Genomic DNA, 19,368 nt, shown 5'->3' with positions numbered 1-19,368 from the left:
CGAGAGGTAAATTAATGCTTTTAATCAAGGCCACTCTTCTGCCTACCCATCAACATCAAAGCCTAGACATGCTATTAGTTATTGAGAAAGGGAGCACAGTGTGAGTAAGCAGCCCTCAGCTATCTCTGGATCCCCATTACCAGAATTTTAGCACCATTACCTCAAAACCATGAATACTTTTATCCTCTCAGTCACTTGGAAAGGCTATATAGCCACATTTTGCAGACCAAAACCACAAAGGGAAGCAGAATTTGGACAGAAATAAGGTGCCTAAATCCCAGTGTAACTCTTAAGACCATTTTCAGCAGCTGCTACCCAAAGTCTCCCTACTTGGAAGGTGGCTTTATTGTGGATCCCACATACCTGAAGATTTTTTTTTTTTTAACATACTTTGAAGGACCCTGACCTTGTCAGGTCATAGCAACTACCTGTTCCAAGCCTTGCTCTGTCAGAAAGGACGCCTCAGCAGGATTCTCTCCACAGGGTGGTGAATCTGTGTAGGAGGATAGAATATAAGAAAATAAAGATAGTGTAGAAAGTAATCTTACCCCTAAGGAGTTGCAGGTGGGCCAATTATCAAAGATTAGGAGCAGGCCTGACTTTAACAGGCCACAGCTGTGACCAATGAGAAGAAGAGTGCCATAAAGAGTGGGGTGGCCCCTTAAGAAGGGAGCTGGAATCAGTTGGCTGCTTTGTGAAGGAGAAAGAGTCAGTGCTCTGAGGAGCTGCTCATGAGAAGCACCAAGAAGGTATGAAGCTTTGGTGATAAGGAGACAATGGTATGGAACCCCTGCAGTAAGATGGTAACAAATCTGCCACTATGTACTTAGAATCTGTGGAAATCCTCAAGGCAGATTTCACATTTAACACCACTGGAGTAACTTTTACTGTACTTTGGCCATATACAGAAAGCTCTGGCAGCCTTGTCACTGGCCTTGTATTTGGTAATTGAATGGCTAGATCAGTCATGCAGGATGTAGGTGAGGGAGGAGGATTTGGGAGGATTCAGATCTCTCTGTGCTTGCTTTGAGTTAACTGCTCATGCCAAGAGCTAAAAAGTAGGACTTCCCAATTTACTAAGATCCACTAATTTCACTGAGGCCTGGTGAAGGTGCAGTGCATCTCCTCTGTTTCCATGTGCCATCCACTTTGGTGGAACCAGGCCACTCTGCTAAGCTTACTTCCTCGGAGATGGGTAAGAATTATTTATGCTTGATGCCTTGTAGTCCAGGTAAAATATTCCTGAAGGCCACCAAGCTATAGGGTACTGTACAGAACAGCTGTTGAATGAAGTTGTATGAGCCACTCTTGGAGCAGGGACTGGAAGAGGTGGTTAGATTTTCCTCTGGTTGTCTTAGACACCAGGCAACAAAGTTGATCACTCTCTTTTCTCTTCTTAGTGAGTATTTTAATAATTCAAGAACGTGGCCTCATTCCTACAGAAGGATTGGAGAGTACCCCAATACAACTAAATTTCATCAGATGGTGAGGGATACTTACAAGAGGGATGAGTGGACACTCCTTGGACAGATAAAAGCATTTGGGGTTTTTTGTGTGTCTTGGGTGCATGTGATAAACTGTTGTATGAGGGTGTAAAATATGGTGTAGTGCAATACAGAAGCTCCTAATCCCTTTTTTGTTTTTTTAAACACATGGCTAATGAGCCTACCTTAGGAAGAGGGTGCAGGTCTCTGCATCACAAGTGAGCAATGGCACTAGGTACAGTGCTGCACCCAAGTCTCCTAGGGAAGGTTGGAGGTTACCTTAGCAGCCCTAACAATGTTCCTTGGCCTCCTGAGGTATTTCCCTGCTCCATGTGCCAGCAGCTGTGATCCCAGCTGCGAATGGTCCTCGGCTCTGCAGGTGATGCTGGGTGCTCAGGTGACGGCTGTGGCACCTTCCAGGGGAGGCTGGCCCTGTGAGCTGAGTGCTGCAGCGAGCAGCCAGCCCAGTGTGGCACCAGCAGACCCCGGTATTAATTAAGAAGCACATTTAAAGGGTGTGTCAGCGCTGCAAGACATAGATGGTGTATATCTAACGGGCTGGTGGGTCTGCCCCGCTCTGGTCAGCTCCTCACCTCCGGAGAGCAAAAAATTGCCAGGGCCCTGGCACCCCTGCGCTGCCGGCCTTGGCGGGGCGGCGGGGCAGGACCGCGGAGAGGCCTGTGCCCGTGCCGATGCCCATTCCCGTGCCTGTGCCCATGCCGATGCCCGTGCCGATGCCCATTCCCGTGCCGGTTCCGACTCCCACCCGGGGCGAGGCGCACCCGCGGTGCCGTGCGGAGCTGTCCCGCCTCGCGGTGCTGAAACACCCGCCAGCGCCGCGGTGCCGGCCCCTCTCGCCCCAGCCTGCTCAGCGCGGCTGCCCGGCAGGGACCAGCAAGTGCTCGGGACGTGACGAACAAGGGCCAAATAATTTTTTGAAATACACGGTCACACGTGTAGACTGCAGTTCCTCTTTATTTGCCGGCTCATTATAGCTGTAATTGCTTTGCTATTTATCTGTGAAGCATCCCGTTTCGTATTGAGGATAACATTAGGAATTGTTGCAAAGAATTCTAATTAGATAAACGCAAAACTTTGAATTTGTATCCAGGCTGAGCAGTGAAATGATCTGAGGCAATTATACATGCTGAGCTGCTGCCCTGAACAGTATTCCTTATCAATGGCAACAATAGATGAGAAAATATGTGAACAAATCGATATGCTATTCAGCTATAGAATTATTTTAAGAAGATAGCTAGAAAAGTGCACATTTTGCAAAACAAACATCGTGGTCTAATACTGCTGTAATGTGAATTAATGAAAAATTAGCAGTTGTTTAAGAGCCAAAACAGAAATAGTTTTCTAAGTGTAAAAACTAAAAGCTAGACTCTAGCTTTACTTCTGCACATATGATTTTTCAGAGAAGTAATTAATAAAATTATAATTAATAATAATAAAAAGAATAACAAGTTTCTATTAATGCCTATAAACATATCTTCCTTAATCAGATAATGAATAATAGAAGCATTCAGAAAATAGTTAAGAGATATCTATTTTTTAAACCAAGTGACTAAGAAATATAATCCTACTGTACCTCAGTAATTGTTAAAGGAAGGACCCATTATCATAATTATGTTTCTGGAACAAACATTATTTCAATGTGATAAAGGATGACATGCCACTAAAGGTAAAGCCACGGCAGATGTTACATGGGTAACAAGACAATATGCCCACATTTGGGTAATTTCTCCCCCCCCAGACATGTTCTCATTAATCTGTGATTAATAGGATTTGAGTATAGGAAATGATGTTGATCTATTGTCTGTCTTTGTCCCACACCATAGAGAGAGCAATTTGTCAGCTCAGCTTTTGTGTGACTATTTAATAGCAAAGAGGGGGAGAGAAAAGACGCTAATCTTCTAATTGGCATCTATAGAGAAAGGTCTAAGAACACTGCCTGCCTGGAAATAGCTTATGTGCAATTCCTATGCCTGCGAGGCTGAGGCAGACAGACAGCAGCACCAGGATAGGTACCCATGGAAAGGGAACAGTGTGTCCCTGTCACACAATGAGCTGCTGGCCAGAGGGAGAGTGGAGAGCAAGGTGCACTGCAGAACAAGGGGCAGTTGCTGACTTTTCCAAGTCTGTTATGTTGCAGCCTGTTATGTCAAAGGAGTGCTTCTTGACTGGTGTGACTTTATTAAAGACAGGAAGCTGCCTCCTTTCTAGAGCAGAAAGCAGAATGAGGCAGGGGAAAAACAGGGGGCACTGATGAGGAATAGTCTTCTCACCAGCAAAATTGGAATCAATGGAGAGAACACAAAGTGCCCAAACATCTTTCCAGAGATGTCAGGTGAACAATGGCTTTGTACTAATATAGTGCCACTTCTAGCTTAGCTGTCCTCCTCAGGTGCTAAGGTTGCCTAATGAAATGACTGCCTTCAAATACAAATAATTTCACAATTAAGTCACCGCTCCCAATTCAGCAAAACGTGGAAGCTACTGCTTAAAACTAGGCATGAGGACAAGTGCTTTATCTTTCCCCCATCCTCAAGTATCTATTTTATGCCCTTCAAAAGGTCAGAATGAAGACTTGGGTTTTGTGTGCAGTTAAGGACTGGATCCCTCTGGCACATCTACATTGCAGCAAAATGCAGCTTTGTTTTTGTAATGATTTCTTAAGTGGTGAACATAGACAAAGTGTTCCTTGTTCAGTTTAACCACCTGAGCCATTCTGATAGTATAAAATTTAAGATAAAGCAGTAACTCTCTAAAAATATTATTTTTGAGACCTGTGTCATTTTTTAATAGGAGCAATTTAATGAACATTTCATTTGGTAGTTTTGTCACTCCAGTGGGTCAAACCAGTGAATTGCATCAGAAGGGTGGGACTACCTTAGATCAGCTTTATCAATTGGAAATTGTTCTGTGGGCCTGCACATAATGTTTTTTCTACCTGTGTAAGTCTTCAATGGATATAGAATAGAAATAGCATAGCATAGAGCATGACTCTTTTTCATGCTAATGGATATCATCAGGATTTAATGGAAACTGATGCAGGATAAAGATTGGATAAAAAGGTATTTTGCTAAGTGAAAAATAAAACTGTGGATAGAATTGAATCTTATTTAAAATTGAGAAGAGTGGATGGAAAGCAGCTGACAATATTGAGGTTAAAGAAAAGGCTCTCAAAACTGTTTAAGTTAGCAATATTTACTGCCACATTTCACAATCACATCTCTATTCAAAGCCACCAGAACCCACTGCTCAGGTGTATGAGCAGCACTTGGGCAGACATGGTGTTGTCTGGCCTCTGCAGTGAAAACTGCTGGGATTTGGAGATCAGATGGGAGTCTGGGCAGGGACAAAGCAAGCGGGGCAATCTGTACCATCTTGTGTATGAATTTGCAAACGCAGAGCATTTCCCTGCTGCTTGGTGATGTTAGCATGCTGAGCACCATTATCACAGCACAGAGTGCAGCCCTTTCTCTGCCTTTGGGGGTGAGCACTGACGTTTGTCCCTGTTTCAGGCATGACAGAGAGCAGGCATGCCCTCTGTGGAAACACCCAAAACTTTTGCAGTGGCAAGAACTCCCTCGGTGGAGATGCTGGGTCTGTCCTGGATCTATTAGTGTCACACTGGGGGGTACAGTGCCAAATCTGCCTGAGCCTGGGCTGTGTGGTTGAACTGAAGTGCAATAGTAGGGCCACATCAGCAAGAGTCTGGGCTCTAACTTTTGTGGCTTCCAGGGAAAGGAAAGTGTCTGTTTTGCTTCTGAACATGAGCAAAATGCCAGCCTCTCGTGGAACATAGCTGTAAGGGCTGGAGCTTGGGATGCCTCTGCCCTTGTGTTCTGCTCTGGGTGAATCTGATGGGACGTGTGCTCTTTTTAACTGCTTTGATCAAGCAAGAGGAGATTTCATCACTCAGAAGGTCTTGGGGCATGTCAAGACATCCTGGAGTAGTTAGTTGACTCCTCCATAGTCCGGAGGAGTCCTGCCCCTGGAGGGGTCAGGCAGTCTGTTTGCATAGCAGTTGTCCTAGGTTTCTCTATAGTGGTCACTGGACGAAAAGTGGCAGAATGCACCTACTTTAACTCCAGTTTCTGCCACCATTTGAAGATTTTCTTGGTGTCAGGGTGTAGTGCCACAAAAAAAACCCTCCAAGGCTGCAAACCGCTCTCTCTCTGTCCCAGCATTGTGCAGGGACACAGAAACCACAGGAAGCAAAAACCCCAAAATGTTAGTTATACCTTCCTTTTTAGAGGTTAGGGTGCTTTTTCCTGCTCAAGGTATAGTAAAAGATGTTCCAGCTCCTGGGAGTTTCAGTCTAAATCCATACACTCAGGGTGAGGTCAAACTTTGTGTAATACTTTTGTACAAGTATACCTTGTGGCCACATTCAAATACTGCAAGCTTCAGCTCTTCCTTAAAAATGAGGCTAGTTTTTATTTTCTAAAGTCTCATAGCTGTGAGAATGGGGAGGTTTGATAGTCTTGTGAGCAAATAAGAAAGCAAAATGTCCTCAAAAGCTTACTTTGAGTAGACTTGGATGTGTTGGAAGACTTCAGGTGACTGTCTGTGGTCTGGGCTTCATCTGACAAGGCCCTCTGCATCAGGGCATGAATTTATTGCATCTGTCCATCACCACAGCTCATTACATGCAACATAACTGTCACATATTTTCCAGCATATTTAATCTCTATCTAGGATGTGAAGTTGTTGTGAGTGCTATTTGTTATTTGGTATTTCATGCTCTTAGCCTGTTCAAAAAGCTGCTTAGTTAAGAAAGATCAAAATGCAGAGTGACATTTCTCTTTAAAATAAACATTAATACTGAGTCTCTTGGACTGTTAAAATGCAAGAACACTGTGATAGTAACAAGTGTTATAAAATGTTATTTTGAAGCATGACCTGCTTCCTGCTCATCACCTAATACCACTGTGCTTAGGGGGGGAAGAAGGCTGTATTTGGAACAGTTATCTCCTGGGCAGGCAATAGCATCTGGTGATATTAAAATGTCATCAAATGAAAATATATGCAATAGCATCCACCTCATTTGAATATGAAATGCAAGGACAATCCAAGGCAGACAACAGCTTGTTTAGAGTGATATCTGAATACAAAGGCTGGATCATCAATAATAGATAAAGGGGTTTTTCTTGTTGTAAATTAGAGGTAGGATGAGTATTGTAGTTTTGTTTTTTAATTATTAATCACATTAGCAAGGCCGGCTTTTACAAAGCACTAGCCAGAGTAAAAATGTAAAATATGAAGTGAGAAGAATTAATTTTATAACCTGACACTAGAATAAAGCATCCAAGCCCTCTATCAACTGCACTGAAAATTAGATGGTAACATTCTGGTAGTTCTGTCAAAGTCAAATACAGAAGCAATTGTTAAGTGTTGATAGGCAGTGGATAGAAGGTGTAATCCACTGGGAAGGTTTTGATCCAAAATGAAACAGTTTTCTACCCCTGCTAGTCAGGCAGAAATCTAATTACTCTCTTTTGATCTCTATGGAGAGGTAAACCAAAGAGTTATAGGTTATGGACAGTTTTATTGATTTTTATCTCAGAAATCAACAAGTGCAGGCTTTACACTTTACACATACTTGCTTAGCTGGTGATAGGATCAAATATTTCAAACTGGCTTTCCCTGCTACCAAGTCAATAAGCCTTTTAGTTGCTTTGTTCAAGTTGCACTGCGGATGTTAATATTACAGAACTTTTTTTGCACTTAAATGCTTTGGGGAAAAGATTGCCAGGCTTAGACTTGGGCATTTTAAACAAAAAATCTAAGTATTTTTTCCCCATCTACTTATTTCTCTCTTGCAGGACTACATTTTTATATTATGGCTTTATCTGGACAAGCAGCTGCATTTTTGACAAGGTAGAAAAGGACAACTGCAATTCAGCTGGTAACAGCAGCTAAAATAATTTCTGGAGTGCTCATAAGGCGTTTCTAAGGTAGACCTGGAGTGCAAAGGAGGAGAAGGCTTTCTGTTTCTGGAATTTCCAGTGCACCTTTGAGAAATCAGTCACAAACTTCACTGCTTGTATTCTAGCACTGAAATATACCTTGGTCCTTTGTCCTGTCTCTATGAGTGCAAACATTTCCACAAATGCCCACTCTCATCAACTACAGTTTATGCAAATATTCAATCTTAAAAAACACTAGCCCTTCTTCTCCAAGCTACTTCCTGTAAATCCTAGCAGGATGAGTTCAGACGTGGGCATGGGGAGAATGCCTTGCTTTTCATACAAAGGACCCTTTTATGGACCTTTTTGATTAAGTGTAAATGTGTGTGAACGATTTCCCAGACAGTCTTACCTAAAATCTTGGCATGCAATCATGTCTCCAATCCAGCAAAAGATGGAGAGCACAGGAGTTGTGCTATCAAGCTAGAAGATGTCAAGATTTCATGCCTCCTTTTTAGAGGTATAATTATTTGGGGTCTGTTGTTAATTATACATATTCATGCAATCTAATCAGTCTTCAAGAATGTGCATCAAGTCAGGGTCTGCTTGCTCACATACACAAAAAAGCCTGTTATTCTCGCTTAACTCCAGTGTCAGAGCCACAGCCACAGAGCCTGGCATGAGTGTAGCTTCATGATTATTTTGATAGCTTCTCTTCTTCGTGTCCTGGGAGATAAGGCTGTTTCTCCCAGAGCTGCACTTTTTCCTGAATGACTGACAACCCCTTTAGAGGAGATCAACCCCTCTTTGTGCCCTTTCACTCACTCGGAGGTTATCAGCTAAAACTGCACTCAGCATTCAATCACATCTTTCCCCTGTGGCTGTAACTCCTGTTAACACAATTAACCTTCTGATGGGAACATAAAATGAATCTAGGGAGGGAAAAAGAGCAGAAATACATTCCCATGTTAAGGATTAAATGGCCTTAGTGCTTATAGCAGTGTTTTTTCACCTCTCTCTCTTCCACAGCATTGTGTGCAAGGGGCTATTAGCAGGAAGTCGCCTGTCACAAAATTCTTCCTACTAATACCAGCAGCTCTTATTTTATCAATGTTGGGGGTTTTTTGTTTGTTTTTTTTTTTGTTCTTTTTTTTTTAATTTTAAGGTTAATGGAAAGTACTATGGTATACTAGATAGGAAAATAAATACAAATTTGTCTTTGTGTTTTGATTTGCTTACCTGCCTCCCCCCAACCAAAAAAAACCAAAAAAATCTAAATCTGAAAGATACCGTTTGACAGCCAACCCTTCCCTTTTCTTTGACAGGAGGGCATGATGGGGATGAATAATACCTGTCTTCTTTTGGGTGTCTTTTTTTATGGCAGCATTTTTAAATGATAATCCCATTGTAAGCTCATGTTTGTTCTCATTTCCTGCCTGTGTTTCTGTACTGAGCTCTGCAGAACTGTGTATGTGTCCCCCTGACTGTGCCCTAGTGGGTGCCTGCTCTAAGCATGCTTTAGCCACAGCATTTTTGAGGAATATGAGTATATTCCCCCACCTCTTCTGAAACTGAGGTATGAATTTTCATCCAAATGTTCCCTCTTTAACTCCCTCTGTGCTCCATGGGTGGCTCATTGTCCTGAAGAGCCAGGAGTCTGAGATGGAGGCCAGCAGTGCCTCCTTGGGCACCATGCACAGGCTGGAATCTATGGTACCAAGGGTTCTTTGTGGGTCTGGTGCTGCAAAACTCTGGTCTGGCTCTGGTTCTCACTCTGCTTATCTTGGGCAAGCTAATGCTCTGCCCTACGTTGCTCTACAGCAATATTTGTGAAGGATTTCCCCTCACTTTTAAGTCTTTCTTAAGAGCTGCTGAGGCAGCACTTGGAGGGCACCCCTTGGGCCCATTGCCTCCCAGGGGTGAGGCTGAAGGTGAGCAGCCCTGGAAGGCACTTGTTCTCTGACTGACAGTCTGTTCTGGGCTTTTTGTATTTCTCAGATCTTGCCCATTCTGAAGTGCTGTCCAGCAGCAGGTACTTGGCCTCTGCATGGTTTTAGTACTCCAGGTGTTTGCAGATTGTGGTGAAACTTGTAACTAGACAAGGGATGGAAAATCAACATCACTTTTCTAGCACAGACGCATCCCCAAGCACACAGTGGCTAAACTGATGCAGCAGTTAAATGAGATGAGGACATTTTGTGTTTTCTTGTAAGATTACAATATTACTGATTTTGACTCCACCCCATTGACCAGGTTTGCATAAACACTATAAGTGGATGAGTCTAGCTGCTGAGGTGTGCCTGCACTCTGCCTCTGTTGGTTGAATGAGTTTTATGCAATGGCTCTGGTGACAGATCTGGGGGAATTTCAACATTGCAGTATCAGGTATTTATCATGCAAGTGCCAGATTTGTATTTCCAGTGCCATTCTCAGAGGCAGAATTGTTTAAACAGTAAATGAAGCAGGCAGAGGAAGACAAGTCACTCCTTAAAATGTATTTCTTACAGATTCTTGTATGTTGTTATGCAAGGGAAAATATTATGTACACATTGTAGAAAGAAATGGACAAGGCAAAATAATTATGTTTTTTGGGACAGGCTTTAAGAATGTCCACTCTGACTTGTACGTTGTTACATTTCCAAGTTCCTTCCTCAGTTCCTTGTTATAACTCTGCTCTCCCAAGCAGGGGGTTAGGGATGATCCATATGTGTGTGGACTTTAGAGTGTTGCTACTGTAGATTAGTAAAAGTGTCATGAGGCTAAAAGTTATGTTGAACACACCAGAGTTAATAATGTTGGAATATGTCCCTGGCAAAATGAAAGTCTTTGCAGCTGGACACAAGTGCCTTGTACTGCTGAAGAAGAGCTGAGGGAACTCTGTGGATCTGCCAGTTTGCAGAGGAAGCTGCTATAGGGCTTGCAAAAGAAGGTCAGAGAAACAGCTGATGGAAAAGGAAGATGCAAGGATATCAGCTGACAACTGAAGATTGGGCTAATTGTCATTGTAGGCTTTTTCTCTATTTCATACATTTTTTCTCTTTTCAGCTCAGATGTATTAGTTGTTCTCCTATCCTTGTCCTGAGAATTGATTATTGTATCCATGAGAGATTGCTGGCATGAAGAAAACACTGAGAGTAATTAAAGTGAGGAAAGCTGATGTCAGGATTGCTTCTCCCTTTCAAAGGAAGTAGGAACCTCACCAGAACCCAGTTTTGTTCCAAAGTAAACTCCATTCCAGTGGGTGCAGTATCCAGGTGACCCAATTGAAACACAGCATGCTGGAGTGCTGCAGCAATGGAGCAGTGACTGTGGAGTTCTGTGGTGAATCACCCTCAAGGTAAGGATGCAGCACAAGAATTGCACATAGAAAGGGTGAGTCAAGGTTCACAGCACTGTGAGCCTGGCTCACACCAGGATGCTGTGGCTTGGCTTTCATGAGAAACCAGTCAGCCGTTGTCCTTCCCCACACAACTGCCCCAGTTCTCATGTTCTTACACGTTTCTGCTGCTGTATCTTTAGAGGGCACAGACCCTGTGTGTGTTTGGGGGTCACACTGGGGTGGCTCCAACAAGATGCATTGTGTGACAGGGCAAGGGCTGCACCCAGGACACAGAAATGCTTTCTGCTGGGCTGAGCCAGCTGGGAAGCCCAAAACCAGCACAGTGGTGGGTTGAGGGCAATGTCATCAGCTTGGGATTTCCCACTGGGGAGAGAGACATGGATATAAACCAAATGGCTGCAAAAATATGAATGCAGGACATACTAAGCAGCTCTTATCCTCCCAAAAGACATGTGTGCTGGGGTGTTATGCAAATCTTGAAAGGATATAGCCTCCAGCTCATCCCATTGTTGAAAAGGATTAAGCCTCTGTGAGTGCTGGGCACTTAGGGATTATGGTTCAGCATCCAGAGAGGGATGAACCCGGACTGACTTATGGTGTTTAAGGGCTTTATGCCTTCACTGAACACCTACAGCTGTTACAATTTCTTTTGCCTGGTTTATGGAAATGTCAGGACAGATACTCTAACTTTTCCATTGAAATGCTGATCATCATGAACTCTCTTTCCCTGAATCCACACACAGATATGCTAATAAAAAGCAGTATTTGAGACATGGCATTATGTCTTCTCTGCTAAACTTGGTCACTGTTATGCAGAGCAGCTACCATCTGTGTCCTGCTTCACTGCCTGAGACCCACAGCCATTGCAGGTGGATGTGTCGCCAATCCTCTCCCACAACAACCTCACTGTATTTTACAGCCCACAGCACTTCACATTACTTCTTCGTGTAAAAGTTCAGTGTTGTGGTCCAGCCCTTGGGAATTAGTGTCTGAGCTGGCTCTGCAGTACAGGGGTGATGTGGTTATCAATCCTTCTGATAGGGCTGGAGCAGTCTCTGACTGGTGGGAGGGCTTGTGCATTACTACATAATACATCAAACCTCTGGTTGGCAGCTTCTCTAGAAGAGGAGATAAATTTTTCAGTGCCCCGTGTGCCTCTGTGCAGGGCTCTGTCGTTCCACACACCAGGGATTGGCTTACCAGCATCAGGGGGCTCAAACAAGGGTGAAGGTTGGGCTTGCTTATTGTGAAACAAGTGATCTGCTTAACACAGCTCTAGGCTTTTGTGAAGGAGTCTTCTCTTACAATCTGGAGGAAAAAAAAAAAGAAGAGCTTAACTGGGAAATTAACTGAAACAATTCTCTAATATAGATTATTTCCTCTTCCTCATCTTCAGGTGGAAGTACTGGGACAAGCTCCTGCATCAGTGACTGCGAGAAAGTTACAGCTTCGCTTCATCTTTTCTTCATCGAGGTGAACTCCTTCTGTTACAACTGCAGAGTGCAGCTGAGTCTGTACAGTCTTGACTGTCCACTGCTGTTTTACACTTTGAATTCAACAGCTCAGAGACACAATGGACATTAGTGACAAATTGTGTCTCTCAAGGGTCTGTACTGGAACCAATGTTACTACATAACTTCTTTAATTACATGGGTAAAGGGTTCAAGTGCACCCCCAGAGAGTTTGCAGATGACACCAAGCTGAGTGGTGCTTTGAAACACCTGAAGGACAGGATGCCATCCAGAGGGACCTGAACAAACTCAATAAGTGGGCCAAGGGAAATCTCAAGAATTTTAACAGGACCAAATTCAAGGTACTGCATTTGGGTTGGGGCAAGCCCCAGCACAGGCTGGGGATGAGCAGCCCCAGAGCAGCCCTGCCCAGAGGGACTTGGGGGTGCTGCTGCCTGAGAGGCTGCACATGAGGCACCATGGGCACTGCCAGCCCAGAGAGCCAAACGTGCCCTGGGCTGCATCCAGAGCAGCGTGGGCAGCAGGGCCAGGGAGGGGATTCTGCCCCTCTGCTCTGCTCTGCTGAGAGCCACTCCAGGGCTGCATCAGCTCTGGGGGCCAGCACAGGAGGGACAGGGAGCTGCTGCAGTGACTCATAGGAGGGCCACCAAGATGATTAGAAGGGTGGAACATCTCTCCTATGAGGAAAGGCTGAGAGAATTGGGGTTGTTCAGCCCGGAAAAGAGAAGGCTTTGGGGTTGCCTTCCAGTAGCCAATGGGAACCTACAAGAAAGATGGAGAGAGACTTTATACAAGGACATGTGATGACAGGACAAGAGGCAATTACTTCAGACTGAATTAGAGTGGTCTTAGATTAGATATTAGGCAATAATTCTGTACTGTGAGAGTGGTGAGGCCCTGGAACACGTTGCCCTAAGAAATGGTGGGTGCCTCATCTCTGGAAGTGTTCAAGGCCAGGCTGGATGGAGCTCTGGGCAACCTGGTGTAGCAGAAGGTGTCCCTGCTCGTGCAGGGGGTTTGGAACAAGATGATATTTAAGGCCACTTCCAACCTAGACCATTCTGGGACTCCATGATTATCAAGTTTTGCTCATCTGAGCTGAAGCACAGAAAACAATAGAGAAAACAAGGGAAGAGGATAATAGGGTTGAAACTGCTGTTTTAAAACATCTGCTGTTCTCCATTTTTCTTGGCTTCTGCTTCCCACCCCTTTCATTCTAGAATCTCTTGATGAAGTAGAAGTAAAATCCACTGGTCTGCATTTCAGAAAGTAGTCTTTAAACTTTCAAACACGGTAGACATTCTCACCTATATTTTCCATGCACAAAAACTGCAATGGAAAAATATCAAGCAAAATTGGCAGTGTGTGCCTGGAGGTCCTTTTAAAAAAAATGGACCCACTCAAAACTATATTTCACCCTTGGTCCTAAATAACTGGTTTATGTTCCAGGTGAATTTCTGCAGCAATTTGCAGTTCTACTTTTTCAATTATCCATTTTTCCTCTATTGAGATCTTATTCATTTCCATTTACTTCTGCAAAGTCCTTTTTCTTGTTCACAGTGCCATTATGCTTTTCCGGACCATTTCTTTGAAATTAAGTGCTTGGCTCTTTATCTTTTCATCATTAATTACTGATGTCTTTTTGACCTCTGCTTTGTAAGTGACCATGCCATATTTCTATTTCCTATCTTTTAGGCTTGTTTAAGATATTTTCTTTCTTTAATGACCTGCTCTGAATAGCTTTGCTCTTGTTTTTCAGTCATTTCCCAGAATGGCCACACAGCCAAACCTTTGCCCTCCTTTCTTGTTTTTCATCTTGTCTCTGCTGTATCAATGGCCTAGTTAAAAATGTATTTTACAGCTGGCTGAGGACAAACCTCACTCCATTTTTATAATTATGCTGATCATAATATCAAAAACCTTTTGTTATGACTGTGCACCAGTTAGAACTTCTCTATGGAAGGCCAGAGGCAGCTGGGTGTGAACAGAAGTGGGTGTTGCTTTCAGACTTGGGGTTTGGTTTAGAAGAACATGAACAGAAGCCATTAATGTTGGATTAGTGAAATGTTAGTTTAAATGGCTGAGGACTTTTTCCTGTGTAAAGGTTGTGAGTTTTTTTGTCAAGCTCTTCAGTGCGATGGGTGATACTTTGGTACTTCAGGAAGGCTCAAACCTGTCATTAGGTATCAAAATTATTTCTTGGACTGGTTCCACATATACCATTTCACCATGCCTTATAGTGGCATTTTCATTTGCTTCTTCCTTCTTAATAATTCTCCAAGGATTTTTTTTTATTTTATAATTGAAAATATTCAAATAGTTCATAAATTATTTTCCTGTCTTTGCCAAATTTTCCATTAGCATCAGTGGAATCTCATTTAGCAGACAAGGTTAGACTCCACCATCACCTCCCAGTATTCCTTTCTTGTGGACTGATGGCTAGGAAGGAAGGCCAGCTGTTTTTTTCAAAACTCTGAGAGTGGGCCCTTGTTGCTGAAATATATTTAATATATGTGTAAAGGGAGACATGATACATGCAGGCATTTGCTGTCATTTTGTTCTTTTAAATAAATAACTGAGTATAATGAGTCCCAGCCACAGAATGAACATAATGAACCTCTAAAAAAGATGTTGTCTGAGAGCAATATTTACCACTGAGGAAGGGATTGTTACAGAAACGAGAATTGTTTAGACGTTAGCGAGTGAGGTAAGAATCTATTAAAGGAATTAAAAGCAAAGATGACTCATCACACATTTCTGCTTATTTGTAAGAGACACATGAAAGGCAGGGATTTCAAAACATTTGTATTAAAAAAACATCAATAACAAAGCCCCCTGATTTAATTTTTCAGTCTCATGGGCTTCAAAAGAAGATGTGACTTTTCCACATCTGCCTTGAAAATCACACAGCGCTGGAAACTAGAAAAGGCTTGCTTTGCTTTGCTACATTTAATTTTTAGATTGGTCACCTGTAGGTGAAATTTACACCATTTTCTTCTCTGCAAAAAAATCTAGAAACTGTTTTTGTTGCGTTGAGAGTCAGGTTTCTGATACGTCTCAAAGGGGAAAGTGCTTCTGCCCCTGCTGCTGAGGCTCCTGTGGCTGCGGAGGACAGCCTGCCTCACCCCCTGCTCACCTCTCACTCCCCTTCTCCAGCCAGCACACTGCTCTCCCTGCTGAGAAAATCCCTCTGGAACAGTGAGCAAGGGAGTCGAGCAGCTCTCTGTGCTCTGCTTTCCCTGTCACAGGCAGGAGACCCTTGCAATGGGTTAGTGTGCTCATTTAGGCAAAATACAGCACAGCCAGGCTTTTATGAGGTTGTCTGGGAACTGCAGCAAAGCGTCACAGCACAGCTGTGGTAGAAAAAAATTGGTCTTAAATGTTTTTCATAGTACGATACAGATAATATTGATAATAGAAGTACAGAATTTGTATGGGTACCTTTGCTATAGGAGCATAACAGACAACATAGGAACAAAAACAAGAAACAGAGAAAGAAGTGAAAGCAGAGGAGAATGTGAACACAAAGAAGCAAGTTGGCCAGTGCAGTGACAATGCTGGGAAAAGAAAAGGAGATACAGTTTAGCAAGTCTCAATCTCTTTCATTGTACCACTTAAGTTTTGCTGAACAATGTTATTTCAGGTGTCTCCTGTAAATCCATCATCTGTTAGAACAGCCCTTGGAAATGAACTGGCTAGCACAAGCTCCTGCTCATTTTGACAGGACAGTCAGTAAAGTCCTGATGAGGTGCAAAGGGGCAATAATTTGCCTGTACACGGGAGAGGCACCTCAAGGATCAAACACACTTATAAAGCTGTGCAGCAGCTGGGAAGGGGGGAGCAGGGAGGAGAGGAGAGAATGTGACCCGGCCGTTCCCAGGTGAGACAGAGCCCCTGGATGGAGCGCTGCTGGGGAGAGCTGCCACACGGCTGCAGGGCTGCTCTCCTCTCCCTGCCTCATTCCTGACTCGGCAGAGCCCCGTGAAGCCGGTGCGTGGTGACGGGCAGAGCCCTGCAGCTCTCTGGCTCGGATGAGAAGCGCCACACATTCAGGAAAATTAAGCTGTGCTGAGCTCAGGGCTGCAGGGTCGGTGTCAATTACTGCCAGACTTCTCCAGTCTGGGCTCATTGCTGACGATGAGGAGGGTAGGCAGGGAGAGAGAGGACAAAGGGGCAGGAAGGGTCTGAGATCTCACATCCTTCTCCAAAAGATGCTATCAGATCTAGCAAGGTCAGCAGAAAGTGAAGGCAGCTTCTTTGAGTTGTGGGGGCACCCTCCCCATGCCCTGAAACAGCACCTTGTCCTGCACAGGCTGGGCCCAGTGGGCACTGAAACTCAAACTGGCTTTTGGGGACTTTGCTTTTTAGGAAAAAGTGATTCCTTTCTGAAGTGGAACTTTGTGGAGGAAAAAAAACCCAACAAACCAATTTCCACTTTTGAGAATTAAGAAAAACTGTTTATTTTAATGACACGCTTTCTCTTTACTGCATGCCATTTAAAAATGCCAAACTGCATTTTTTCCTCCCACTTAAAGGTACAATAAGCCATATAAACATAAACCAGACATAGGGCATTTCAACCCAGGAACCAACTGCTTTCAAATTCATCATGCTCTAAGAAAAATGCCTTTATCCTAAGATATCTACAGGAGCTGCTGCCATGTTTGTTCCAACACATGATGCTTGTTTTGTAAGTCCTGTCCTAACTCTGACATTCTTTACTTTGATTTTCATTTCTGATACAGTTCTGTTTGTGTATCTTCCAACTGAACATACCGTGCTTCTGTTTAACTGTCTATTTATAGTCATAAGAGAAATAAACATATAAAATAAATGCATCTTGATGCATAGCTGTGCAGCAGTACAGATGTTTTATTAATGAAAATGAATCCAGCTTTTTGTAAGTCATGGCAGCAATATAACGTATCATTGTTTGCTTCTCTGCTAGATGGTCCCTGCTGTTTTTACATAGAAATTCCTGTAATACTTAAAGGACATCTGGAAGAATTCAGCCAATTAATCGAATTCACGCAGGAGCTAGGCTAATGGCTGTCTGAAAGGCAGATTACATTAAATCAAACTTGCAATATGAATGAAAGTACTTAATCATACATGCAACATTCATTAGACGTGGCACAGCAAGTGTTTTGATTACTTTAATGAAAGATCAGGTAAAGTGCATCAACTGAACAGATTGAAGAGACAGCATGCTTACAAATGTTTGATTATGTTGACTATCAACAGAAACAGTGCCAGTAATTTATAGCAAAACATATTTGGAGGAGGAGGATGAAGCTGGTGAACTTGGGAGGCAAAATGAAATTTAGGCCCTGTCTCCAAGCACTTTAATTAATATTTAGGATAGCAAGATTTTGATTAAATGTCACAAAAGAAGGAAAACAAATGTGAGTGGAGAATCCTGCATGGCAGCTGCTAGGGATCATTATATTAGCAGTACTTGGAGCATGATGCTGGTTTTGAGTCCCCTCTCCTGGCTTTGAAGTAAAGAGGGCTAAGTCTGAAGTGGAAAAAAATTTTCAAAATTTTTCAAAATGACATATATGTACGGTGATTTTTGGCTTGGTGTGCTGCTTTTCCCCTGGGTTCTGCAGGAGACATCCTCCAGTTGCCACTGCCCTTGCCCTCTGTGCAGGCACTGGCACCTGGAGAGGGGAGGGAAGCTTTGGGTTTAGACCCTCCTGAACCATTGATGCATCTTCCCTTTTCCCACCTCATCAGCCAGCACAGCATTTTGCCATTGCCCTGCAGGGTTGCACATGGGTGTTCACCCACAAAAAACAGAGGAGAGTCTCCATCCTGACTCACCTGCCAAGAGCTGGCCCTGCAGCCTTGCCTCTCTGAAGCACAATGGGCATTTGCCAGGTCTCATCTATGAGAGAAAAAGGTGGATGGGCTCAGAAGCTGGAGGTGCACTGTCAGAAAAGAGCAGCAGCTCTCTGGCTCAGTGCCGCCTTTCCTTGCCCTCTGTCACGTTCCCTGCAAAGAGATGAATCACTATTTCCTTTTGGGAGCTATCTTCCTCCTCATTGCTTTTCTGAGATGCAGGCACCCAGCTCAGATGGGGTTTATTTCCTTGTAATGCAATTTTCCATCTTGTTCCTTCTGGGTGCTGCTCTGCCCAGCTCTTTCCAGCCAGCTTTCCATGTTGGTTTGCTTGTCTTCTCCCACCCCCTGCCACTGGTTTTCCTATCAGCGTCTCCCATGCTCCATCTGCCCCTCTGCAGCTGTTGCTGGTAGTGGTGGCTCCTGCACTGCATCTGCTCTGCAGTGGCCAGGCCATGCCTGCACCTTATTCCACAGTAAATCCTGCCCTTCCTTCCCATAGGCAAGCAAAGACACAGTAGCATACTTCTGTCAGGAAGTGCATTCAGTTCTGGCAGGAAAAGGATTTGGGAACTTGGGAACCTGAAGAACATGGAGGGAGAAATAGAGAGGGTTTCATGGACTAGGGGTGGCAGAAAGGTCTTGGGCAACAGCCCTGGGGAGTTACCTGTTGCACCTCGGAGTCAGAGGAGCTCTATTGAATGAGGTGGCCTTAGAACAGGGGCATGAAAGAATTATTGGGACTGGGGGGGAAAGAAAAAATGTAAATATTTCCCTGTGGGCTCAGCTCCCTGCACCACATCCCTGCAGAACTGAACAGGTTCCAGTGCCAGCACAAGAGCAGGCTGAAGTGTGACCATAAAAGAATCAAGCATTTGTGGCTGTGATTCATCTGCTCCTGATCTCTGCTCTCTGAAAGCAGAGATTGAGTCCTTTTGGGAAATTAGACAACCAGCATGTTTCTCTGTCCTGCCTAAACTCTGCTGGAGGCAGGTGTGGAGTTTCCCTTTACTGGAGGCAGGCACAGGAGTTTCAGACACTTCATTTCTCCCACTCTCCTGCTGCCTTGTCTTTGGTCCTTTGGTCTCTTCAGCTGTTGCTCTCTCTGCACACAGAACCACCCACCTGTCTGCACACAGACCTGCCCTGAGCCCAGCTGGGACTCAGCCTCCCTGAAAGCCACTCCTGATATCCATATAACTGATAACCATGGCCCTCTGTACTAGGAGATCTCTATTTTAGTGAGCTGCAACATATAGTGATGCTTGTAGGGAACAGACTGCTGAGAATCTCATGCCAAAGAAAGC

The 19,368-nt window shown here is 43.9% G+C and overlaps 1 protein-coding gene across 6 annotated transcripts in view; it reads right to left on the bottom strand.

The window, feature by feature from the left end:
- The window catches only part of LOC106629350 (uncharacterized), a 41,075-nt gene that overhangs the window by 17,412 nt on the left and 4,295 nt on the right, over positions 1-19,368 (bottom strand). For 3 of the 6 annotated variants that reach the window (XM_026792733.2, XM_074542678.1, XM_074542679.1), the window contains exon 2: positions 429-493. The exons of 1 other annotated variant lie outside the window; for it this stretch is intronic. In XM_026792733.2, the coding sequence (XP_026648534.2) occupies positions 449-493 (45 nt within the window). In that variant the 3' untranslated portion in view covers positions 429-448. 2 more of the 6 variants (XM_074542676.1, XM_074542680.1) reach the window with 2 other exon arrangements.

Source organism: Zonotrichia albicollis, chromosome 6 (genome assembly GCF_047830755.1).
Source record: "Zonotrichia albicollis isolate bZonAlb1 chromosome 6, bZonAlb1.hap1, whole genome shotgun sequence".
Classification (NCBI taxonomy): Eukaryota; Metazoa; Chordata; class Aves; order Passeriformes; family Passerellidae; genus Zonotrichia; species Zonotrichia albicollis.
The sequence above is the reverse complement of the archived record's forward strand: the minus strand, read 5'-3'. Positions and strand labels throughout refer to the sequence as shown.